The sequence below is a fragment of the Pristiophorus japonicus genome, chromosome 9 (assembly GCF_044704955.1).
Source record: "Pristiophorus japonicus isolate sPriJap1 chromosome 9, sPriJap1.hap1, whole genome shotgun sequence".
Classification (NCBI taxonomy): domain Eukaryota; kingdom Metazoa; phylum Chordata; class Chondrichthyes; family Pristiophoridae; genus Pristiophorus; species Pristiophorus japonicus.
This window is the reverse complement of record NC_091985.1, coordinates 34,898,001-34,921,765: the sequence shown is the minus strand read 5'-3', so window position 1 is coordinate 34,921,765 and position 23,765 is coordinate 34,898,001. Positions and strand designations below refer to the sequence as shown.

At 45.6% G+C, this 23,765-nt stretch overlaps 1 protein-coding gene across 5 annotated transcripts in view; it reads left to right on the top strand.

Moving 5' to 3' along the window:
- birc6 (baculoviral IAP repeat containing 6) overlaps window positions 1–23,765 on the top strand; it is a 326,307-nt gene that overhangs the window by 144,467 nt on the left and 158,075 nt on the right. For all 5 annotated transcript variants that reach the window (XM_070889262.1, XM_070889261.1, XM_070889260.1 and 2 more), the window contains 7 exons: window positions 6,675–6,771; window positions 11,486–11,680; window positions 11,916–12,116; window positions 13,384–13,663; window positions 20,177–20,433; window positions 20,917–21,025; window positions 22,825–23,046. In XM_070889262.1, the coding sequence (XP_070745363.1) occupies window positions 6,675–6,771; window positions 11,486–11,680; window positions 11,916–12,116; window positions 13,384–13,663; window positions 20,177–20,433; window positions 20,917–21,025; window positions 22,825–23,046 (1,361 nt within the window). The remainder of the gene's footprint in view (window positions 1–6,674; window positions 6,772–11,485; window positions 11,681–11,915; window positions 12,117–13,383; window positions 13,664–20,176; window positions 20,434–20,916; window positions 21,026–22,824; window positions 23,047–23,765) is intronic.

Below are 23,765 nucleotides of genomic sequence, written 5' to 3'. Positions count from 1 at the left end.
GGAGATGTAGAACCATGGACGCACATTTCACGGTCCAAAAGGCTGTGCAACCAGGCTGTCTGATCTCTGCTGGGGCGACTGTCCATTACAATTTGCCATGGCATTTCCTGAGTGAAGGAATGGGGGAAAAGTCCACTTAACAGCACTGACGATGAAGTATTGCAGCAAAAGTCAGACCCCTTCAGAACAAGAGGGGAGAAAATTGGAGTTGGAGCAGGTAATGTCATGATGTTCAAGTCATTGAAAGGTGACGTCACAGCCAAGGGGGTATGTGATTGGCTGGTGATTGGTAAGTAGCTTTTCTTTTCCTTTCCTATATCAGTAAGTAACATTTAGCATTGTTGTTGCCAAATGAAGTTTATCTAAGGGTTAAGTCATGGCAGGACAGCTCGGACACGTGTTATGCTCCTCCTGTACTATGTGGGAAGTCAGGGACGCTTCCGGTGTCCCTGACGACTACGTGTGCGGGAAGTGTATCCGCCTCCAGCTCCTGACGGACCGCATTGCGGCACTGGAGCTGCGGGTGGATTCACTCTGGAGCATGCAAGATGCTGAGAATGGCGTGAATAGCACGTTTAGCGAGTTGGTCTCACTGCAGGTAAAGGGTATACAGCCAAATAGTAAATGGGTGACCAGCAGGAAGAGCAGTGCAAGGAAGGTAGTGCAAGGGTCCCCTGTGGTCATCCCCCTGCAGAACAGATATACCGCTTTGGGTACTGTTGAGGGGGATGACTCATCTTGGCTGCTGCTGCTCCCCCCTGCTCATGGCACCGTGGGTGGCTCTGCTGCACAGGAGGGCAGGAAAAAGAGTGGGAGAGCTATCGTGATAGGGATTCGATTTTAAGGGGAATAAATAGGCGTTTCTGCGGCCGCAACAGAAATTCCAGGATGGTATGTTGCCTCCCTAGTGCAAGGGTCAAGGATGTCTCGGAGCGGGTGCAGGACATTCTGAAAACGGAGGGTGAACAGCCCGTTGTCGCGGTGCATATAGGTACCAACGATATAGGTTTAAAAAAAAAGGGATGAGTCTAATTTAGGGAGCTAGGAGCTAAATTTAAAAAGTAGGACCTCAAAAGTAGTAATCTCAGGATTGCTACCAGTGCCACGTGCTAGTCAAAGTAGGAATCGCAGGATAGCTCAGATGAATATGTGGCTTGAGGAATAGTGCAGAAGGGAGGGATTCAAATTCTTGGGACATTGGAGCCGGTTCTGGAGGAGGTGGGACCAGTACAAACCGGACGGTCTGCACCTGGGCAGGACCGGAACCAATGTCCTAGGGGGAGTGTTTGTTAGTGCTGTTGGAGAGGAGTTAAACTAACATGGCAGGGGGATGGGAACCTATGCAGCGAGACAGAGAGAAATAAAATGGAGGCAGAAGCAAAAGATAGAAAGGAGAATAGTAAAAGTGGAGGGCAGATAAACCCAAGGCAAAAAACAAAGGACCACATTACAGCAAAACTCTAAAGGGGCAAAGTGTGTTTAAAAACACCAGCCTGATGGCTCTGTGCCTCAATGCGAGGAGTATTTGGACTAAGGTGGACGAATTAACTGCGCAGACAGCAGTTAACGGATATGATGTAATTGGCATCATGGAGATATGGCTCCAGGGTAACCAAGGCTGGGAACTCAACATCCAGGGGTATTCAACATTTAGGAAGGATAGGCAGAAAGGAAAAGGAGGCGGGGTGGCATTGCTGGTTAAAGAGGAAATTAATGCAATAGTAAGAAAGGACATTAGCTTGGATGATGTGGAATCGGTATGGGTGGAGCTGCGGAATTCCAAAGGGGAGAAAACACTAGTGGGAGTTGTGTACAGACCACCAAACAGTAGTAGTGAGGTTGGGGAGCGCATCAAACAAGAAATAAGGGATGTGTGCAATAAAGGTACAGCAGTTATCATGGGTGACTTTAATCTACATATTGATTGGGCAAACCAAACTGGTAGCAGTGCGGTGGAGGAGGATTTCCTGGAGTGTATTAGGGATGGTTTTCCAGACCAATATGTCAAGGAACCAACTAGAGAGCAGGCCATCCTAGACTGGGTGATGTGTAATGCGAAGGGACTAATTAGCAATCTTGTGCAAGGCCCCTTGGGGAAGAGTGACCATAATATGGTACAATTCTTTATTAAGATGGAGAGTGACAGTTAATTCGGAAACTGGGGTCCTGAACTTAATGAAAGGTAACTTCGACGGTATGAGGTGTGAATTGGCTAGAATAGACTGGCAAAGGATACTTAAAGGATTGACGGTGGATAAGCAATGGCAAATATTTAAAGATCACACTGATGAACTTCAACAATTGTATATCCCTGTCTGGAGTAACAATAAAATGGGGAAGGTGGCTCAACCATGGCTAACAAGGGAAATTAAGGATAGTGTTTAAGTCAAGGAAGAGGCATATAAATTGGCTAGAAAAAGCAACAAACCTGAGGACTGGGAGAAATTTAGAATGCAACAGGGGAGGACTAAGGGTTTAATTAAGAGGGGGAAAATAGAATACGAGAGGAAGCTTGCAGGGAACATAAAAATGGACTGCAAAAGCTTCTATAAATATGTGAAGAGAAAAAGATTAGTGAAGACAAATGTAGGTCCCTTGCAGTCGAATTCAGGTGAATTTATAATGGGGAACAAAGAAATGGCAGACCAATTGAACCAATACTTCGGTTCTGTCATCACGAAGGAAGACACAAATAACCTTCCGAATCTACTAGGGCACAGTCGGTCTAGTGAGAAGGAGGAACTGAAGGATACGCTTATTAGGCGGGAAATTGTGTTAGGGAAATTGATGGGATTGAAGGCTGATAAATCCCCAGGACCTGATGGTCTGCATCCCAGAGTACTTAAGGAAGTGGTCCTAGAAATAGTGGATGCATTAGTGATCATTTTCCAACAGTCTATTGACTCTGGATCAGTTCCTATGGACTGGATGATAGCAAATGTAACACCGCTTTTTTAAAAAGGAGGGAGAGAGAAAACTGGTAATTATAGACCGGTTAGCCTGACATCAGTGGTGAGGAAAATGTTGGAATCAATCATTAAGGATGAAATAGCAGCGCATTTGGAAAGCAGTGACAGGATCGGACCAAGTCAGCATGGATTTATGAAAGGGAAATCATGCTTGACGAATCTTCTGGAATTTTTTGAGGATGTAACTAGCAGAGTGGACAAGGGAGAACCAGTGAATGTGGTGTATTTGGACTTTCAAAAGGCTTTTGACAAGGTCCCGCACAAGAGATTGGTGTGCAAAATCAAAGCGCATGGTATTGGGGTAATGTACTGACGTGGATAGAGAACTGTTTGGCAGACAGGAAGCAGAGAGTCGGGATTAACGGGTCCTTTTCAGAATGGCAGGCAGTGACTAGTGGAGTGCCGCAGGGCTCAGTGCTGGGACCCCAGCTCTTTACAATATACATTAATGATTTGGATGAAGGAATTGAGTGTAATATCTCCCAAGTTTGCGGATGACACTAAACTGCGTGGCGGTGTGAGCTGTGAGGAGGTCGCTGAGAGGCTGCAAGGTGACTTGGACAGGTTAGGGGAGTGGGCAAATGCATGGCAGATGCAGTGTAATGTGGATAAATGTGAGGTTATCCATTTTGGGAGCAAAAACACGAAGGCAGAATATTATCTGAATGGTGACAGATTAGGAAAAGGGGAGGTGCAACGAGACCTGGGTGTCATGGTTCATCAGTCATTGAAAGTGGGCATGCAGGTATAGCAGGCAGTGAAGAAGGCAAATGGTATGTTGGCCTTCATAGCTAGGGGATTTGAGTATAGGAGCAGGGAAGTCTTACTGCAGTTGTACAGGGCCTTAGTGAGGCCTCACCTGGAATATTGTGTTCAGTTTTGGTCTCCTAATCTGAGGAAGGGACATTCTTGCTATTGAGCGCGTGCAGCGAAGGTTCACCAGACTGATTCCAGGGATGGCTGGACTGTCATAAGAGGAGAGAATGCATCAACTGGGACTTTATTCACTGGAGTTTAGAAGGATGAGAGGGGATCTCATAGAAGTGTATAAGATTCTGACGGGACTGGTCAGGTTAGATGCGGAAAGAATGTTCCCGATTTTGGGGAAGTCCAGAACCAGGGGACATAGTCTTAGGATGAGGAGTAGGCCATTTAGGACTGAGATGAGGAGAAACTTCTTCACTGAGTTGTTAACCTATGGAATTCCCTGCCGCAGAGTGTTGTTGATGCCAGTTCATTGGATATATTCAAGAGGGAGTTGGATATGGCCCTTATGGCTAAAGGGATCAAAGTGTATGGAGAGAAAGCAGGAAAGGGGTACTGAGGGAATGATCAACCATGATCTTATTGAATGGCGGCGCAGGCTCGAAGGGCCGAATGGCCTACTCCACCTATTTTCTATGTTTCATCATCATCAATATCATAGACAGTCCCTCAGAATCGAGGAAGACTTGCTTCCACTCCTGAAGTGAGTTCTTTGGTGGCTGAACAGTCCAATACGAGAGCCACAGACTCTGTCACAGGTGGGACAGATAGTCGTCGAGGGAAGGGGTGGGTGGGACTGATCTGCGCTTGATTTCTGCACGCTCTCGGCGTTGAGACTCTAGGTGCTCAGCGCCCTCTCGGATGCACTTCCTCCACTTCGGGTGGTCTTGGGCCAGGGACTCTCAGGTGTCAGTGGGGATGTTGCACTTTATCAGGGAGGCGTTTCCGCTGCCCATCTTTGACTCGTTTGACATGAAGGAGCTCCGAGTAGAGCACTTGCTTTGGGAGACTCGTGTCTGGCATGAGGACAATGTGGCCTGCCCAGCGGAGCTGATTGAGTGTGGTCAGTGCTTCAATGCTGGGGATGTTAGCCTGAATGAGGAGGCTGATATTGGTGCGCCTGTCCTCCCAGGGGATTTGTCGGATCTTGCAGAGACATCATTGGTGATATTTCTCCAGCAACTTTAGATGTCTACTGTATATGGTCCATGTCTCTGAGCCAGGCAGGAGGGCAGGTATTACTACAGCCCTGTAGACCATGAGCTTGGTGGCAGTTTTGAGGGCCTGGTTTTCAAACACACTTTTCCTCAGGCGACCGAAGGCTGCACTGGCGCACTGGAGGCGATGTTGGATCTCGTCGTCGATGCCTGCTGTTGTTGTTAGGAGGCTCCCGAGATATGGGAAGTGGGCCACGGTGTCCAGGGCTGCGCCGTGGATTTTGATGACTGGGGGGGCAGTGCTGTGCGATGAGGACAGGCTGGTGGAGGACCTTGTCTTACGGATGTTTAGCGTAAGGCCCATGCTTTCGTGCGCCTCAGTAAATACGTCGACTATGTCCTGTAGTGCAGCCTCTGTGTGTGCTGACACAGGCGTCGTCCGCGTAGCGTAGTTCGACGAGAGGTTGGTGTGGTCTTGGACCTGGCCTGAAGACGGCGAAGGTTGAACAGGGTTCCCACTGGTTCTGTAGTTTCGTTCCATTCCAGCAGGGAGCTTATTGACTGTGAGATGGAGCGTGGCAACAGGAAAGAGTGAGAAGGTGGTTGGGGTGATGACGCAGCCCTGTTTGATCCCGGTCCGGATGTGGATTGGGTCTGTGATGGATCCGTTGGTAAGGATCATGGCCTGCATGTCATCGTGGAGCAGGCGGAGGATGGTGACAAACTTTTGGGGCATCCGAAACGGAGGAGGACGCTCCATAGACCCTCGCGGTTGACGGTGTCAAAGGCCTTTGTAAGGTCGAAGAAGGCCATGTATAAGGGCTGTCGCTGTTCACTGCATTTTTCCTGCAGCTGTCGAGCTGCAAAAATCATGTCTGTTGTGCCCGTAAGGGACGAAATCCCCACTGTGACTCCGGGAGGAGCTCCTCGGCCACAGGAAGAAGATGGTTGAGGATGACTCTCGCGACGATTTTCCCAGTGGCTGATAGCAGGGAGATTCCTCTGTAGTTGCTGCAGTCAGACTTGTCCCCTTTTTTAAAGATGGTCACGATTACTGCATCTCTGAGATGCAAGTAGCCCATCACTTCCACTTCACTTCCACTTCACTTCCACTTTTAAGGTGATTGTGTCGTCTGCTCTTCTCAAAAAAAGAAAGTACACATGTTCTCCAGGGTGACATTCAGCATATCTTCAGGTGTTGGCTTTCTTTTGAAATGAAACTATTCGAGTATTTATTGCAGGTGAAGGGAGTGCACTTTCTGTTTTAATAGGCTTGAAATGAATGCTGAGCAGCAGATTTCTCACCTTTGTTCAGCACTTTTCTCACGGGTTGACTGCTTGCAGAAAATTAACAATCTCTTTCAAGGTGCGGGAGGCAGCCAGTTCTACTTTCTCAGCAGATAAAATCACCACACGTACACCTAGCCAAGCCCTGAGATTGTTAAGAATGACAAGACTTTGCTGGCGCATTGGCTGTACTTCATTAAAACATAGCAAACACCAGTATCATTCCTGGTACTACTCTATGCAACCAGTCACCTTAATATAGTGTGGATTACTTAGATATGGCCCTTATGGCTAAAGTGATCAAGGGGTATGGAGCGAAAGTAGGAAAGGGGTACTGAGGTGAATGATCAGCCATGATCTTATTGAATGGTGGTGCAGGCTCAAAGGGCCGAATGGCCTACTCCTGCACCTATTGTCTATGTTTCTAATGTGTTAATAAGGACTGCTTTCTGTTTTTTACTTTCCAGTAATTTGTTTGTAATATCCTTTATTTTAGGGTTCGCTTTCAACATGCCAGTTGTCTGAGCCGTTGTTGTGGTTTATTTTGAGAGTCTTGGACTCCACTGAAGCACTAAAAGCTTTCCATGATATGGGTAAGTGAATTGTACCAGTGGAATATTTGCAATATAAAATGTTAGATTTCAAAAGTCGCAAACCTGGTTCAAGGTTTGTTCCCATTTGATCCACAGTGTTTTGAATTTGAATATTTTTCCAAACTGCTAAAACCTGCATTTGTGTCAGCTTGGCTCAGTTGGCCGGCTTTTGCTTCTGGGAACATAGGACCAGGAGTAGACCATTCAGCCCCTCGAGCCTGCTCTGCCATTCAATGAGATCATGGCTGATCTGATCTTGGCCTCAACTCCACTTCCTTGCCCACTCCCCAAAACCCTTGACTCCCTAATCGTTCAGAAATCTGCAGATTTCCTTCCCTAAAGGACGTTAGTGAGCCAGATGGGTTTTTAATGACAATCCACTAGTTATATGGTCACCATTACTGATACCAACTTCCTACTCCAGATTTATTTAATTCACTGAATTTAAATTCCCCAGCTACCATGGTGGGATTGTGAACTCATGTCTCCAGATCATAAGTCCAGGCCTCAGGATTACTGGTCCAGTAACATTACCCTATGCTACCCTTCCCATGTTACCATTGGCTGTTCTATTGTAAACCTTTGACGACCTCAATCAATGATTGCTTTAATGTCCTTGAGTGTCTACCGTTGTATAAGTTTCCTGGTCTTTATTGTTCATTAACTACTTCGGGGTTTAGCAGCTTTGAAAGTAGATAAGTCCCCAGGCCCGGATAAAATGCATTCCAGGCTGTTGAGTCAAGTAAAAGAGGAAATAGCAGAGGTCTTGACCATCATTTTCCAGTCTTCTTTGGATCTGGGCAAGGGGCCGGAGGATTGGAGGACTGCTAATGTAGTACCCTTGTTTAAGAAGGGAGAAAGAGATAGGCCGAGTAATTACAGGCCTGTCAGCCTAACCTCAGGGAAAATTGTTGAAAAAAAATCCTGAAAGACAGGATAAGTCTGCATTTGGAAACAGTCAGCACGGATTAATTAGGGACAGTCAGCACGGATTTGTTAAAGGAAGATCGTGTCTGACTAACCTGATTGAATTTTTTGAGGAGGTAACCAAGAGGGTCGATAAGGGTAGTGCATACGATGTAGTATATATGGACTTTAGCAAAGCTTTTGATAAGGTCCCACATGGATAGACTGGTCATGAAGGTTAAAGCCCATGGAATACAGGGCAAAGTGTCAAGTTGGATCCAAAATTGGCTTGGAGATAGGAAGCAAAGGGTAATGATTGATGGATGTTTTTGTGACTGGAAGGATGTTTCCAGTGGGGTTCCGCAGGGCTCAGTATTGGGACCCTTGCTTTTTGTGGTATATATCAACAATTTAGATTAGAATATAGGGAGTATGATTAACAAGTTTGGAGACGACACTAAAATTGGCTGTGTGGTTGATAATGAAGAGGAAAGTCATGGGCTACAGGAAGATATCAATCTACTGGTCAAGTGGGCAGAGCAGTGGCAAATGGAATTTAATTCAGAGAAGTGTGAGGTGATGCACTTTGGGAGGGCTCATAAGAAAAGGGTATACACATTAAGCGGTAGGCCACTTAATAGTGCAGATGAACAAAGGGACCTTGGAGTGCTTGTCCACAGATCCCTGAAAGTAGCAGGCCAGGTGGTTAAGAAGGCATACGGAATGCTTGCCTTTATTGGCCGAGGCATAGAATATAAGAGCAGGGAGGTTATGCTTAAATTGTATGATACTTTGGTTAGGCCACTGCTGGAGTATTGCATGCAGTTCTGGTTGCCATATTATAGGAAGGACGTGATTGCACTAGAAAGGGTGCTGAGAAGATTTACTTGGCTGCCTGGAATGGAGAATCTTAGTTATGAGGACAGATTGGAAAGTCTGGGTTTGTTCTCATTGGAACAGAGCAGGTTGAGAAGAGACCTCATTGAGGTGTACAAAATATTGAGGGGCCTGGACATGGTGGATAGTAACGATCTATTTCCATTGGTGGAGGGGGCATAGTTTTAAGGTGGTTGGTGGAAGGTTTAGAGAGGATTTGAGGGGGGGGGCTTCATTACGCAGGGGTTTGTGGGGATCTGGAACTCGCTGCCTGGAAGAGTGGTGGATGCAGAAACCCTCACCACTTTGAAGAGATGGTTGGATGGGCACTTGAAATGCCTAGAGCTGGTAATTGGGATTAGACTGGATGACCTTTTGTTGGATGGAGCAGATATAATGGTAAGTACTGCAGGGAATAAAATACGGCCAGGGTGATCTCCTGGACTAGTTTCGATCGGCTGGATGGGTCGGAGAGGAATTTTCCCAGATTTTTTCTCCCTAAATTGGCCTGGGTTTTTATCTGTTTTTTGCCTCTCCCAGGAGATCACATGGCTCCGGTTGGGATGGAGTGTAGAATGTTTTAGCATAAGGGGTGTCGCAGTTGTGGTGAGGCGGATTGTTTGGGCTGGGTGCTTTTTGCCTTTCCGTCATTGTTCATAATTTTATATGTAACCTTTAGGGCTGCTGACCAAGGGCCGTGTGGCACTTTGTCGGCCGGCGCGGACATGATGGGCCGGAATGGCCTCCTTCTGCGCTGTAAATTTCTATGTTTCTAAACTGTCAAACTCTTTTCACGAAATCAAGATGTGTTCACTTTAAGCGAAGAATATTTTTTATGAATACATTAAGAGCAAGAGGATAACTAAAGAAAGAGTGGGGCCTATTAGAGATCATAAAGGTAATCTGTGTGTGGAGGCGGAAGACGTGGGTATGGTTCTTAATGAATACTTTGCGTCTGTTTTCACGAGAGGGGCGATGCAGATGTTGCAATCAGAGAGGAGGAGTGTGAAATATTAGATCATGACTGATCTGTATGTTAACTCCATCTACCCGGCTTGGTTCCATAACCCTTAATACCCTTGCCTAACACATATCTCTCGGTCTCTGTTTTGACATTTTCGATTGACCCAGTCTGAACAGCTTTTTGGAGGAGAGCGTTCCAGATTTCTATTGCGCTGTGAGAAGAAATGCTTTCTGACATCACATCTGAACAGCATAGCCCTGATTTTAAGATTATACCCCCTTGTTTTGGACTCTCCCACCAAATAGTTTCTCTCATCTACTCTTATCAAATTGTTTAATCATCTTAAATACCTCAATTAATACACTCTTTAATTGTTTATATTCAAATGAATACAAGCAACCTGTCATAATTTAACCCTTCTAGCTGCATTATCAGTCTGGTGAATCTGCGCTACACCTCCTCCAAGGCCAATGTATTCCTGTGGTGCAGTGCCCAGAAGTGAATGCAGTACTCTAGAAGGGGTCTAACCAGAGTTCCAGAAGTTTGTCGTCTCGAGCTCCACACAAGCTCATAATCTATGCTGACACTCTAGTCTGGTACTGAACGACTGGCTGTCGCATTCCTTTCGATGAGATATTAAATGAAAGTTTAGCTGCTTGTTCAGGTGGATGTTAAAAATTCTGTGGCATTATAGAATCATAGAAGTTTACAGCACGGAAGGGAGGCCATTTCGGCCCATCATGCCCACACCGGCCAACAAGAGGCTATCCAGCCTAATCCCACTTTCCAACTCTAGGTCCGTAACCCTGCCAGGTCACGGCACTTCAAATGCACATCCAAATACTTTTTACATGTGGTGAGGGTTTCTGCCTCTGCCACCCTTTTTCAGGCAGAGAGTTCCAGACCCCCCACAACCCTTTGCGTGAAGAAATTGCCCCTCATATCCCTTCTAAACCTGCTACCAATTATTTAAATTTATACCCCCTGGTTGTTGACCCCTCTGCTAAGGGAAATGGGCCCTACCTAAAAGAGCAGGAAATCTCCCCTCCACCCCAATCCCAATCGTTTGTGCTGACTGTTTATTTCTCGACAAAAGGCAAGACAAAAACATACTAGTCCTGAAATTCCGATCGGAGGCTTCCTTTGGACAAATGCCTCCGACCCGAAATTTTTCTACGAATGAACCAGGTGATCCCAGAGTGGCCTTCGATTCCGGTCGGAGGCTTTCTTTTCCCGCGCATCGCAGTGCATCCACGTCTTCGAGATACGGACGGAGAAGCTGGAATCACGTGGGCAGTAATGAGAACTCCATATCTCCAAGTTCCTATTATTATCAATGATAATATCCCCCTAAAAAACCCAAACAACATAATAAAAAATTTTTTAACTCTTATTTAAAATTAATTGAAATTAAAGTTAATTAAATGCTTGAGAAAAAAAAATTTGGGGGGTGGGGGGGATTTTTTTTTTTAAATGTGTTTTATTTAGGGTTTAAAATAAACTTAGCTTAATGGCCAGGGTTTTTAACTGTAAAAATATGTTTAACCTTAATTGTTACGTGTTTTAAAACACTTACGCTGGTAAAAGTATGCTATGTGTCTGTTTTTAATAAGTATAAAAGTTTCAAGGACATTTGCTGGGCAAGAGATGGACAAATATCCCAATCTCACCCGGGCAAATGTCCTTGCTGCGGGGATGTGGAAGATCTGTCGAGATATCTTGACCAATCGGAAAAGCCCGTTTTCAGCACATGCGCATTGCGTGCCAAAAACTGGCTTTTGCGAGGCCTCGCCGGGTCCATGCGTATTCCGTACAGACTCAGCAAGGCCTGGATTTCACGGCCATTAAGTGATCCATTATTACTCTTTGTGTGGCATTGCTTTGGATTCTAAAGATTCTATGAATGGAGTGCTGTCCATGGTGCCCTTCGACATTTACACCTAACCAGCAATGTTTGACTTCTTTTAGGGGGCGTCCAGCTTATCTGCAACAACATGGTAACAAGCACACGAGCAATTGTTAATACAGCACGGAGTATGGTATCAACCATAATGAAGTTTCTTGATTGTGGGCCTGGTAAGACAATTGATGGAAACATGAAAGCTCGAGTATTGGCTTCTGAGCCAGACAATGCAGAGGGACTCCATAACTTTGCACCATTGGGTATGTAATGCCTTGCTTGCTCTCTGATTCTCTGAATGCAATTTAATTCGTTGTATAAATTTCTGATTTGTGTATTTTGATTGCACTAACAAACTGGAGGACTATACCATACAGGTATCTAACATTGTTGCCGGTCATTGAAACAGTGATGCTTTTACATGCTTCAGTGGACTGCAGTGAAATGTGAAGAAAATTTTTTGGTTCCCTATTTTATATTTGCTTTTATTCATTGCAGGTACAATAACTTCCAGTAGCCCAACAGCTCAACCAGCTGAAGTACTGCTTCAGGCTACACCGCCCCATCGCAGAGCTAGATCTGCAGCGTGGTCCTATATCTTCCTACCAGAAGAAGCATGGTGTGACCTCACTATCCATCTGCCAGCTGCAGTGCTGCTCAAAGAGATCCACATTCAGCCTCACCTTGCATCTCTTGCTAGTAAGTAGATTCAATGCAGAGGTTTTGTGGTGCTTAATGTAAATATTGGGCTGTAATTTGAGGCGGGTACGAGGTGTGCGCACACCCGTAGGGATTGCGCAAGTTCCGGGTTTAGGCATGCGCGAAAACCCGGAACTTGTGATCTGTTAAGAATCTTGAGTTTTAAAAAACAGAAAAATAAAATGTTATCAATTTATACATTTAAAAACCTGTGAAATAAGGTTATTTTTAGCCCCAGTAAAACATCACAATGTATTTTTTTGTAAATTCAATTTTTGTTTTAAATATTTAAATGCCATTTTAATTCATTTTAAATGTTTTTTTTATTTATTTGATGTCTAGATGTATTTTTGGGGGTATTCCCATTCATGCTTATGAGCAATCTGTACATACGGATTCCCTGTAAGCATGAATGGGGACTTCCTTCTGTCATTCATTGGGCCAGTCCACGTGATCCCAGGGGTGCTTGCGAACCGTGTGCACCCCTGAAATACATGGGCCTCTTCCAGTGGGTACCCGGAAGAGGCCCAAGACCGCAAATCTCTATCTCCCGCACCACGTGGGCATTTTAGTTGCGGATCGACGGCGTTTCCTTGCAGGAAGCCTCCAACCGCAAATTCAGGGCCATTTAGTTTTATATAAAAAATAAACTTGCCTTATTTCACAGGTTTTTAAATGTATAAATTATTAATAAAATGCTGTTCCAAGTTGTTCTGTCCAGAGATTGAAGCTCGATGATGCAGCACAGTTTTTCTCGCAAGAGCAGCACATGTTGGCTTGTATGGCATCATAGTATTTGGTGCACAGAAGGAATCTTATTATAGTTCCCAGGTCAATCTATCATTTAAGTAGATATTGGTCAGTAAAGGTGCTTTCTGATTCTTGGGGAAGTTAGAGTTCGCTTACTAGAGTGAGCGGTGATGCTAAACCACAGAACATCTAGTACAAACCTGAAAGCTGTAACAAAGTTAGTAGCCTGATTTGTGCTCTGCTAAATGGCCATAGAGGTGGGTAGCAAATATTAGTTATTTTCTCACCTTGAAAGAAGTGGTGATACTTCTGCAACTGTGATCACATTATTGGACTAAGTTGCAACAACTCTGACCCTTTAATCATTTCTTACTCGAGAATATTTGGCGATGTGGGACATGATGGTCATCACCTAACTGTAAGCATGTTTGACGTACAATAACTGAATTCACGTACTGAAAAAATGATCCTTTCAAGTTATAAACCTGACAGTTATATTTATCCCACTTTCTTGCAGCATGTCCTTCTTCAGTGTCGGTCGAGATCAGTGCAGATGGAGTGAACATGTTGCCCCTTTCTACCCCAGTTATTACCAGTGGACTAACTTACATTAAAATACAGCTGGTCAAAGCTGAGGTAGCATCAGCTGTCTGCCTTCGGTTACACCGTCCCCGGGATGCCAGCACACTGGGCCTATCCCAGATCAAACTGCTGGGTCTTACAGCCTTTGGCAGCACTTCATCTGCAACTGTGAATAACCCTTTCCTGCCCTCAGAGGATCAAGTTTCTAAAACCAGGTAAGGTGCTGGAGCTATGATGCTCATAGATAGTAAATACCTGAACAACTATTAAACTTAAAAGCACAAGAGATGTGTTGACGAAGTTATTTTGTGTTCAAAATAGCTTTGGTGTCAGATGCAGAAGGAAGTGGGGTTGGAAGGGGATATGCAGATATGGATGGTAAGGGATACAAGGAAGTGGTCAGAGGCGGCCTTGTCTGTGATCCAGACGATGGGAGTAGAGAGGCCACATGAGATGGCAAGGATGAGGGGATGGGCAGGAATATGGGTAAGAGTTTACAGGAGGCCAGTCAAGTCTGAAAAGAGAGGGTAAGGTCAGTTAAGACACCGACTGAAATTACCATGGGTGAGGAGTCGCTCGGATCAGAGGCTGAGGGAGCAAAGGGAGAAGGATAGCTCAATGAAAGACTTGGCGTAGGGTGGGGGCGAGCAGGAGTACTGGAAAACAAGGATTTTGAAGGAGAGGCTGGATGGGTGGAACAAGGAGGAATAGGTTCGAGAAGATTACCAGAGTGTGGTTTGGTGGAGGGCCACAGTGCCACCACGGTTGTTTGAGTGGGGTTGGAGATGCAAAGTATAGCCAGACAGGGGGAGACCCCTAAGTGGCCATCACCACCCATAAGCCAGTTTTCAGTTAGAGCTGAGATGTCAAGGTGGTCGTCCATAATGAGGTCACCGGCAAGGCAAGTTACATTACAACAGTGACTGACTACACTCCAAAATTGCTCCATTGGCTATAAAGCGCGTTGAGATGTCCGGTGGTCGTGAAAGGCGCTATATAAATCCAAATCTTTAAGTTTTTTTATATATATATATATATATATATATATAATATATTTATATTTAAGAAAAATGTTTCAAAACACAAGTGCTACATGTAATTGTACTTGCAGTAGTCAATAACAGCTGATGCTGTTTAGAAACATGTTGCTTTAGGTGGATTATCTATTATTTTGGATATCCAGGTATCGGCACCATATTGCCTCCCAACCAAGCTGTTCAGAGCATAAAAAGATAAGAAATAGGAGCAGGTGTCTGCACCATCCCCAAATTCCATGATTCCCTTAATATCCAAAAATCTATCGATCGCTTGAATATACTCAATGACTGAGCATGCACAGCCTGCTGGGGTAGGGAATTCCAAAGATTCACCATCCTGAGTGAAGAAATTCCTCCTCATCTCAGTCCTAAATGGCTGACCCCTTATTCTGAGACTGTGACCCCTGGTTCTAGACTCCCCAGCCAGGGGAAACATCCTCCCTGCCCTGTCAAGCCCTTTCAGAATATTGCATGTTTCAATGAGATCACCTCTCGTCTAAACTCTGGAGAATATCGGCCTAGTTTACGCAATCTCTCTTCATAAGACAATCCCCATCCAAGGAATCGGTCTGGTGAACCTTCATTGCGCTTCCTCTATGGCAAGTATATCCGTCCTTGGATAAGGAGACCAAAACTGTACACAATACTCCAGGTGTGGTCTCAATATAATTGCAATGAGGCATCTTCACTCTTGTACTCAAATCCTCTTGTAATAAAGGCAACATACCTTGCTTTCCTAATTGCTTGCTGTACCTGCAAGTTATCTTTGTGATTCATGTGCAAGGACACCCAGGTTCCTTTGAACACAAACATTACCCAATCTCTCATCCTTTTTTTAAAAAAAAATACTCTTTTCTATTTTTCCTACTTCACATTTCTCCACATTCTATATCATTTGCCATGTTCTTACCCACTCACTTAGCCTGTCAATATCCCCTTGAAGCCTCTTTGCATCCTCCTCACAACTTACATTCCCACCCAGCTACATATCCTCAGCAAACTTGGATATATTACATTTGGTCCCCTCATCCAAATCATTGATATAGATTGTGACTAGCTGAGGCCCAAGCCCTAATCCTTGTGGTACCCCACTAGTTATAGTCTGCCACCCCAAAAATAACCTGTTTATTCCTACTCTCTGTTTTCTGTCCGTTAGCCAATCTTCAATCGATGCCAGTATATTACCCTCAATCTCTTGAGCCATAATTTTGTTTAATAACCTCTTGTATAGCACTATATTGAATGCTTTCTGAAAATCCAAATACAACACACCCACTTGTTCCCCCTTGTCTACCCTGCTAGCTACAAACTACTCTTAACAGATTCGTCAAACATGATTTCCCTTTCATAAATCCGTGTTGACTCTACCCAATCTTATCATTATTTTCTAAGTGCCCTGTGTTTCTTATGTAAACTTGTGTATATACTCTGTACATCCACCAGAGGGCTCATCCCCTGGAGTCCCAAGGGATCCCATAATCCCTTGGGAGCACAAGTATTTAATGAGGTCTTCTAGGTTGGGGAGGCACTCTGGAGACCTGCAATAAAAGACTACGGTCACACTTTACTTTGAGCTCACAGTATCCAGTCAGACTCTGTCTTCATACACAACAACTGGCGACGAGATACAGATAACTAACCCAACGATGCAGAGAACAGTGGGCATCCTGGAGAAATTCTCGGTGGAAGATGATTGGGAAACCTTTGTGGAGCGACTCGACCAATACTTCATGGCTAACGAGCTGGAAGGAGAAGCGAACGTTGCCAAACGAAGGGTGATTCTCCTCACCGTCTGCGGGGCACCAAGTTATGGCCTCAGGAAAAATCTGCTTGCTCCAGCGAAACTCCGAGATCGTACGATGATTTGGGCACACTGACTCGGAAGCATTTGAACCTGAAGGAAAGCGTTCGAATGGCGAGGTACCGGTTCTATACCAACAAAAGGTCTGAAGGCCAGGAAGTGGTGAGTTATGTCGTCGAGCTAAGATGCCTTGCAGGACATCGCGAATTTGAAGGACATTTGGAGCACGTGCTCAGAGACTTTTTCGTACTTGGCATTGGCCAGGAAATGATACTTCGCAAACTTTTGCCTGTAGAGACCCCAACCTTGAGTAAGGCCTTAGCGATAGCCCAGGTGTTCATTGCCACCAGTGACAATACTCAGCAAATGAGTGCCGCTACAAGTACTGTGAACAAAGTGGTGGTGTTTTCAAACCGCAACGTACAAGGCAGGCTCCATATGCCTGCAGCTACACGTCCGCAGATGTCTGAGTCCACCATCAAGGGTGATGAATGCAAGGCCATTAACACCTTGTTGGCGCTGCGGGGTGATCATCGTTTCCATTCATGCCGCTTCAAAGGGTACATTTGTAATGGCTGTGGAAAAGTGGGACACCTCCAACGCATGTGCAGGCGAGCTGTTAATCCTGCAAACCACCATGTTGCAGAGGAGGGCAGATCCACGGCGGATCACGACAAACCAGAGCCTCAGACCGAGGAGGCAGAGGTACATGGGGTGCACACATTTACCAGAAAGTGTCCCCCGATAATGCTGAAGGTTGAACTAAATGGACTCCTGGTGTCAATGGAGCTGGACACTGGTGCGAGCCAGTCCATTATGAGCAAAAAGACTTTCGGAAAATTGTGGCGCAGCAAGGCCTCAAGGCCGGTCTTGACTCCAATTTGCACAAAACTAAGAACTTACACAAAGGAACTGATCCCTGTAATCGGCAGTGCCACTGTAAAGGTCTCCTACGATAGAGCAGTGCACAAGCTACCACTCTGGGTGGTACCGGGCGATGGTCCCACGCTGCTCAGCAGGAGCTGGCTGGGAAAGATACGCTGAAACTGGGACAACGTCCGAGCGCTTTCGTCCGCTGACGATACTTCGTGTGCAAGGTCTTAAACAAGTTCCCTTCGCTGTTCGAACCAGGCATCGGGAAGTTTCAAGGAGCAAGAATGCAGATCCACCTAATTCCGGGGGCGCGACCCATTCATAAGGCGAGAGCAGTACATGATGAGAGGGTAGAAATCGAGCTAGACCGGCTGCAAAGAGAGGGCATCATTTCACCGATTGAATTCAACGAGTGGGCCAACCCGATCGTTCCTGTCCTCAAGGGAGACAGCACCGTCAAAATCTGTGGTGACTACAAAGTAACTATCAATCGTTTCTCCCTACAAGACCAATACCCACTACCAAAGGCATCTTTGCATGCTGGTGGGAGGAAAGACGTTCACGAAGCTGGACTTGACCTCGGCCTACATGACGCAGGAGCTGGAGGAATCACTGCATCAACACGCACAAAGGTCTCTTCATTTATAACAGATGCTTGTTTGGAATTCGATCAGCGGCGGCGATATTCCAGAGAAACATGGAAAGCTTATTGAAGTCAGTCCCGCGGATGGTGGTCTTCCAGGACGACATCTTGGTTACAGGTCAGGACAAAAGTGAGCATCTGCAGAACCTGGAGGAGGTTCTTAGTCGACTCAACCACATGGGGCTCAAGTTAAAACACTCAATGCATTTTCCTGGCACCTGCAGTGGAGTTCCTCGGGAGAAGAATCGTGACAAATGACATCAGGCCCACCGATTCGAAGACGGAGGCAATCGAGAACGCACCGAGGCCACAGAATGTGACGGAGCTGCGGTCGTTTCTAGGACTCCTGAACTATTTTGGTAACTTCTTACCGGTCTCAGCACACTGTTAGAACCACTAGACGCCTTACTGCGTAAAGGAGGCGAATGGGTATGGGGCAAAAGCCGGGCAAAAGCCAAGAAAATGCCTTTGTAAAAGCTAGAAAATTGTTATGCTCAAGCAAATTGCTGGTGTTGTATGATCCATGTTAGCGTTTGGTACTAGCATGTGATGTGTCATCGTATGGCGTTGGGTGTGTATTGCAACAAGCTAATGATTTTGGGAAATTGCAATCAGTTGCTTATGCATCCAGGAGTCTATCCAAGGCTGAGAGCCTACAGCATAATTGAAAAAGAAGCATTAGTGTTTGTCTATGGGGTAAAGAAAATGCATCAATATCTGGGCTAAAATTTTGAATTGGAAACTGACCATAAGCCACTGATATCCCTCTTTTTCGAGAGTAAGGGGATAAATACAAATGCATCGGCCCGCATCCAGAGATGGGCGCTCACGTTGTCCGCATACAACTATGCCATCCACCACAGGCCAGGCACAGAAAACTCTGCTGATGCTTTTAGTAGGCTGCCATTGTCCACCACGGGGGTGGAAATGGCGCAGCCCGCTGATCTAGCCATGGTTAGTGTAGCATTTGAGAGTGAGCAATCACCCGTCACTTCCCGGCAGATCAAAAACTGGACAAACCAGGACCCCTTATTATCTCTCGTCAAAAGCTGTGTGCTTCACGGGAGCTGGTCCAGTGTCCCAGTGGAAATGCAGGAAGAGATAAAGCCGTTCCAGCGGTGCAAAGCTGAAATGTCTATACAGGCAGACTGCCTTCTGAGGAAATCGGGTAGTGGTTCCTAAGAAGGGCAGAGACACCTTCATCAATGACCTCCACAGTACCCAGCCAGGCATCGTGATGATGAAAGTGATAGCCAGATCTCACGTGTGGTGGCCGGTATCGATGCGGATTTGGAGTTCTGCGTGCACAGATGTAACGCTCGCAGTTAAGCAATGCACCCAGGGAGGCGCCACTAAGTTTATGGTCTTGGCCCTCCAAACTGTGGTCTAGGGTCCATGTCGACTATGCAGGCCCGTTCTTGGATAAAATGTTCCTCGTGGTTGTAGATGCGTACTCCAAATGGATTGAATGTGAAATAATGTCGGCAAGCACGTCCGCTGCCACCACTGAAAGCCTGCGGGCCATGTTTGCCATGCACGGACTACCTGATGTCCTTGTGAGCGACAACGGGCCATGTTTTACCATTGCCGAGTTCAAAGAATTCATGACCCGCAACGGGATCAAACATGTTACATCTGCCCCGTTTAAATCAGCGTCCAATGGTCAGGCAGAGAGAGCAGTGCAAACCATCAAGCAGGGATTGAAGAGAGTAACTGAAGGCTCACTGCAGACTCTCCTATCCCGAGTCCTGCTTAGCTACCGCACGAGACCCCACTCGCTCACTGGGATCCCACCTGCTGAACTCATGAAAAGAGCACTTATAGAAGATATATAAATTGTGCATGTTTAGAATATAATCATCCTCCATAGTTGTATCAAAATGTTAAATGTCAAGTTTAATTCTTTTGGCTGTTCCCCTGAAGCCTTGGCTGGTTAAGGAATTCGGTAGCTGAGACATGCAAACTAGGGAAGTTCCAGGTTTAAATGTTTGATCTATGCTTGGGCAGTTGAGCTTGGTTAGCTAGCAGTGGCGATGCTACAATTAGCTTCAGGAGAGAAATATTGGCTGGAGTTCTACTTTGTGTCTCGATCCAATTTTGTGTGTAAACCTGTGCATGCATGTGGCCATCAGGTGGGGACAGCTTTGGCTTCAACTGTGATGCTCATCCACAGTCATGTGGCCAGCTTGCACTCATTATCTACCCTCTTGTGTGAGGGTTCTCGATCCATGCAAAGAGTAAATGGCTGCTGGGGTGGAGCACAGAAAATTGACATCGCTTGGAAATAATTAAGGTAGAATTTGGTGCAGGCGCTACTGCCAAATGGCGGCCTCCTGTGGTGTATGATTCTATGACCATTTATTTCTATTTCCAGTATTGGTTGGATGCGACTGCTTCACCATTGCTTGACGCACATAAGTGAACTTGAGGCCATGATGGCCAGTGCAGCAGCTCCTACGGCTAACCTGTTGCAGACCTGTGCAGCACTGCTGATGTCCCCCTATTGCGGTATGCATTCACCGAATATTGAAGCCGTGTTGGTAAAGATTGGGCTGCAGTCGACCAGGATCGGTCTAAAACTGATTGATATTCTCCTAAGGAATTGTGCTGCCTCAGGCACCGACCCAACAGGTAAGAGAGATTTTAATCGGTGCTGTGTGAAATGTAGTGGGAAGCAGAGTTATTTGAGGGTCCCTTCAATCATCCAGTTGTAATATGTGCAATGAGTGAAGGTGACCGCCAAAGCTCACGGATGAAGGGAGTATTTCATCACGCCAGTTTTGTAATTTTCATAAACTAGCCGGTGATTGCCTTGTTAATCTAGTAACTGTTTAAAAAAAATGTTTTTTAAATAGTGGGGTTGGATTTGGTGGCTGTTGGTAATGATGCACAAATGGGCTTGATGGGTCGAATGGCCGTTTCTCGATCTGAATTTACTTTCATGAGAAATTTAGAATGGTTACCACTGAATGTCAAAAGGGTATTTAGTCAGATGATTATCTGTGTTTAAGAGACTGAAGTTATGGACTCTTTTCTTTCCCCCCCCCCTCCTTTCTTCGCCCCCCCCGACCCCATGGTAACTCTGATCATGCTGACAACCTTTTGTTTGTCTAGATCTAAACAGCCCTTTGCTTTTCGGACGACTGAATGGTCTTTCCTCAGATTCAACAATTGATATCCTGTATCAACTTGGGACAACTCAGGATCCTGGTACTAAAGACAGGTAATGCATCAGTGTTGTATTGGTAAGGTCTGCTTTGATTTTCTGTCTATAAATGATTCTTTGGGAAATTTTAATTTATAATGGTCAAAGCCGTGCCTTTTTACAACAGGCAAAATGTGTTAAGGATCATTTATCTTGCCAAAAATGGCCATGCAGTGGATGTGTATTTTTACTGCCACTTGACTGCTATGTAAACACTCCACAGCAGCTTTTCCAGTTGAGATTTTATGGTGCCTGATTGTAAAATAAGTGACCGATCCGGTGTATGGTGACAGTTTAAATTATGGATAATATATGTTTGTTTTCATGACATTTTGTCAGGCTCAGTGCTCATTATTAAGTCCGCAAGGAGGTTATTTTAAGATAAAGTCAAATCATAAATTACTAAAAGATGTGTTTCAAAAATAAAATGCTGGACAGCATGCCTGGTGTAAATGGGGCGGCAGCAGCCTGAAATGTTTTACCACGCCATTTACTCTGTGCTGCAGCCCCATCCATTGTCAAAGGGGCCTTCCACTGGGTGGCTGGAGCACCCGCCTGTTTCAGGCGGTAGGCCTTTTTATGATCCTGATTGCAATTTTGATGCACAACGAGCCGGAGCCATGCATGCCGTGCCAATTTTGCCGGCAACACAGTAGAAAAGACACCAAAAGGTTAGCTTCAAATTATTTAACTGGGGGCAGGAGCATCGGGTGCTCCTTTGAGCTTCACAAAGATAATGTGGGCTATTGCTGCACCGGTGCCACTTCCATCAATGAAGTAGTTAATGTCTCAATCGGTCCTTGATATAATTGCTCTCCTGGCTTAGCTTAGATTAGCTAAATCATCCTGGGCAGCCACCAAGATCAATCCTGTGCTCTCCCAGGGTCCATGCACAAGGGTCATTGGATCGTAATGATTGGGCACCCTGTCTGTTTTTTTTGTTTTGTTTTTCTTCCCCTTCCTAGTCCAGGTGCTTTAATAGCAATAATAGTGTCCCAGTTGTCCTGGCTGGCATCAGGTTGGAACTTGAACCGAATCCATCAGTTAATACTTCTCCCAACTGAGCAATAAGGAGGGTGTTGATGATTTAATGTGTGGGTAAAAATTTAATAGTGGCAATCCTTGTATACTTTAGTTTCAAGCTTTTTAAGTCGTCATCATCATAGGCAGTCCCTCGGAATTGTTGAGAGTCTAAAATGTAAGTTTTAAAAACTCTCCTAAATTGTTTAATTTTAAAAGTTGGCCAAAAGTCAAAAAATTAATTAAAAGTTGTTTGGGAGTATGAGACTACGCCATGCCTGGGTCCGTTCAGCCAGTTCAGTGCTGGCCTCGGGGTTCCTTTGGCAGATTGAATGCCGGCCTTGGAGTCCCTTCGGCCGGGCCCACATCCTCAAGTCCCTTTGGCAGGTTGTCCCGAAGTCCCCTCGGCTGGCCAGACGCCCTCCGAATCCGGTGCTCCTCCCGGGCCGGGTGGCCATGGACCGAGCGCTTCTCCCGGGCCGGGTAGCTGGCTGGCTGGCTGGAAGATGTTGCGCTGCACCGAGCCGGAGCTGCTCCCCGCGATGCAAAGACGATGAGAAAACACCAGCAGAAACCCTTTGGTCTGGGCCGGTGCAGAGTCCCTTCGGCTGGGGACAGAAGCGACCGGTACAGAGTGCGAGCTGGGTGCGGCTGGTGTTCCTGGCGCTCCGCTGGGCTGGAGCCCCTGCTCCCTCGACGCACAAACCCTCAGCCCCGACTCAGCTGTTAAGTAAGGAACATATATTGACGTTTTATTTTCAAGTTTACTGAGCTAAAACACACGTTTTCTGTTTCAGGATTCAGGCTTTGCTGAAGTGGGTTTATGACTCTGCAGGAGTAGCTGCACTAAAGAGAAGTGGCCACATTGCCACTGTAAATACAGAAAACACAACTCGCGAGTATGGCCTCCTTATGCCATCGCCTTCTCACTTACACTGTGTAGCTGCTGTCCTGTGGCATAGCTATGAGTTGCCTGTAGAGTATGATCTTCCAGGTTTACTAAACAGAGAACTGTTTGAGTAAGTAGAACATTCACAAAGTCTTTTTTTGTTTCTTTCGTAATTCCTGTTTACATGAATATTCTATTTCCTGCATTAGAAAACTCCAAAAGTACTTCATTGGCTACAAAACGCTTTGAGACTCCGGTGGTCGTGAAAGGCGCTATATAAATCCAAACCTCTCTGTTTTCTCTCTCTCTGCTTTCTCTCTCTCTTCCCCCCCCCCCCCCCCCCGCCTTTCTCTATGAATTTATTGATTATTTGAAAATAATTAAAAATTGGGAAATTATGGAATTGTAGACCTTGAAGGTCCTGCAGATCTGTCACCAGAGGAAGTGATCTGGTGATGGATACAGTGGATGCAAATTAAATTTTTAAACAAGTGTATTGGGAATCATCAACTTAATTTTGTAGTCTGCAATGGTAGAGAGAGCGAAGTGTCACTTTTTTGCTTCCTCTATCATTTTCTGGCAAATTGTTTCCAGATTCTGTGTCCTATAACGATGACAAACATCTGTTCAACAGCTGTCCCAACAGCGGGGCTAATATCAGGAAGTGCCTCATCAGTAGGGAATGGTAGGTCCAACCAATCTCCTGCTACTGATCCCAAATTTATGTTGGGAACTTTCATTATTGGAACAGTGATGAGAGGATTTATCGGGTGAGGTCTCATGTAAATGACTTGCTCTAGATTGGCAACAAGGTTTCTTGGTTTCCTTATTTATCTGCTCCCAGACACA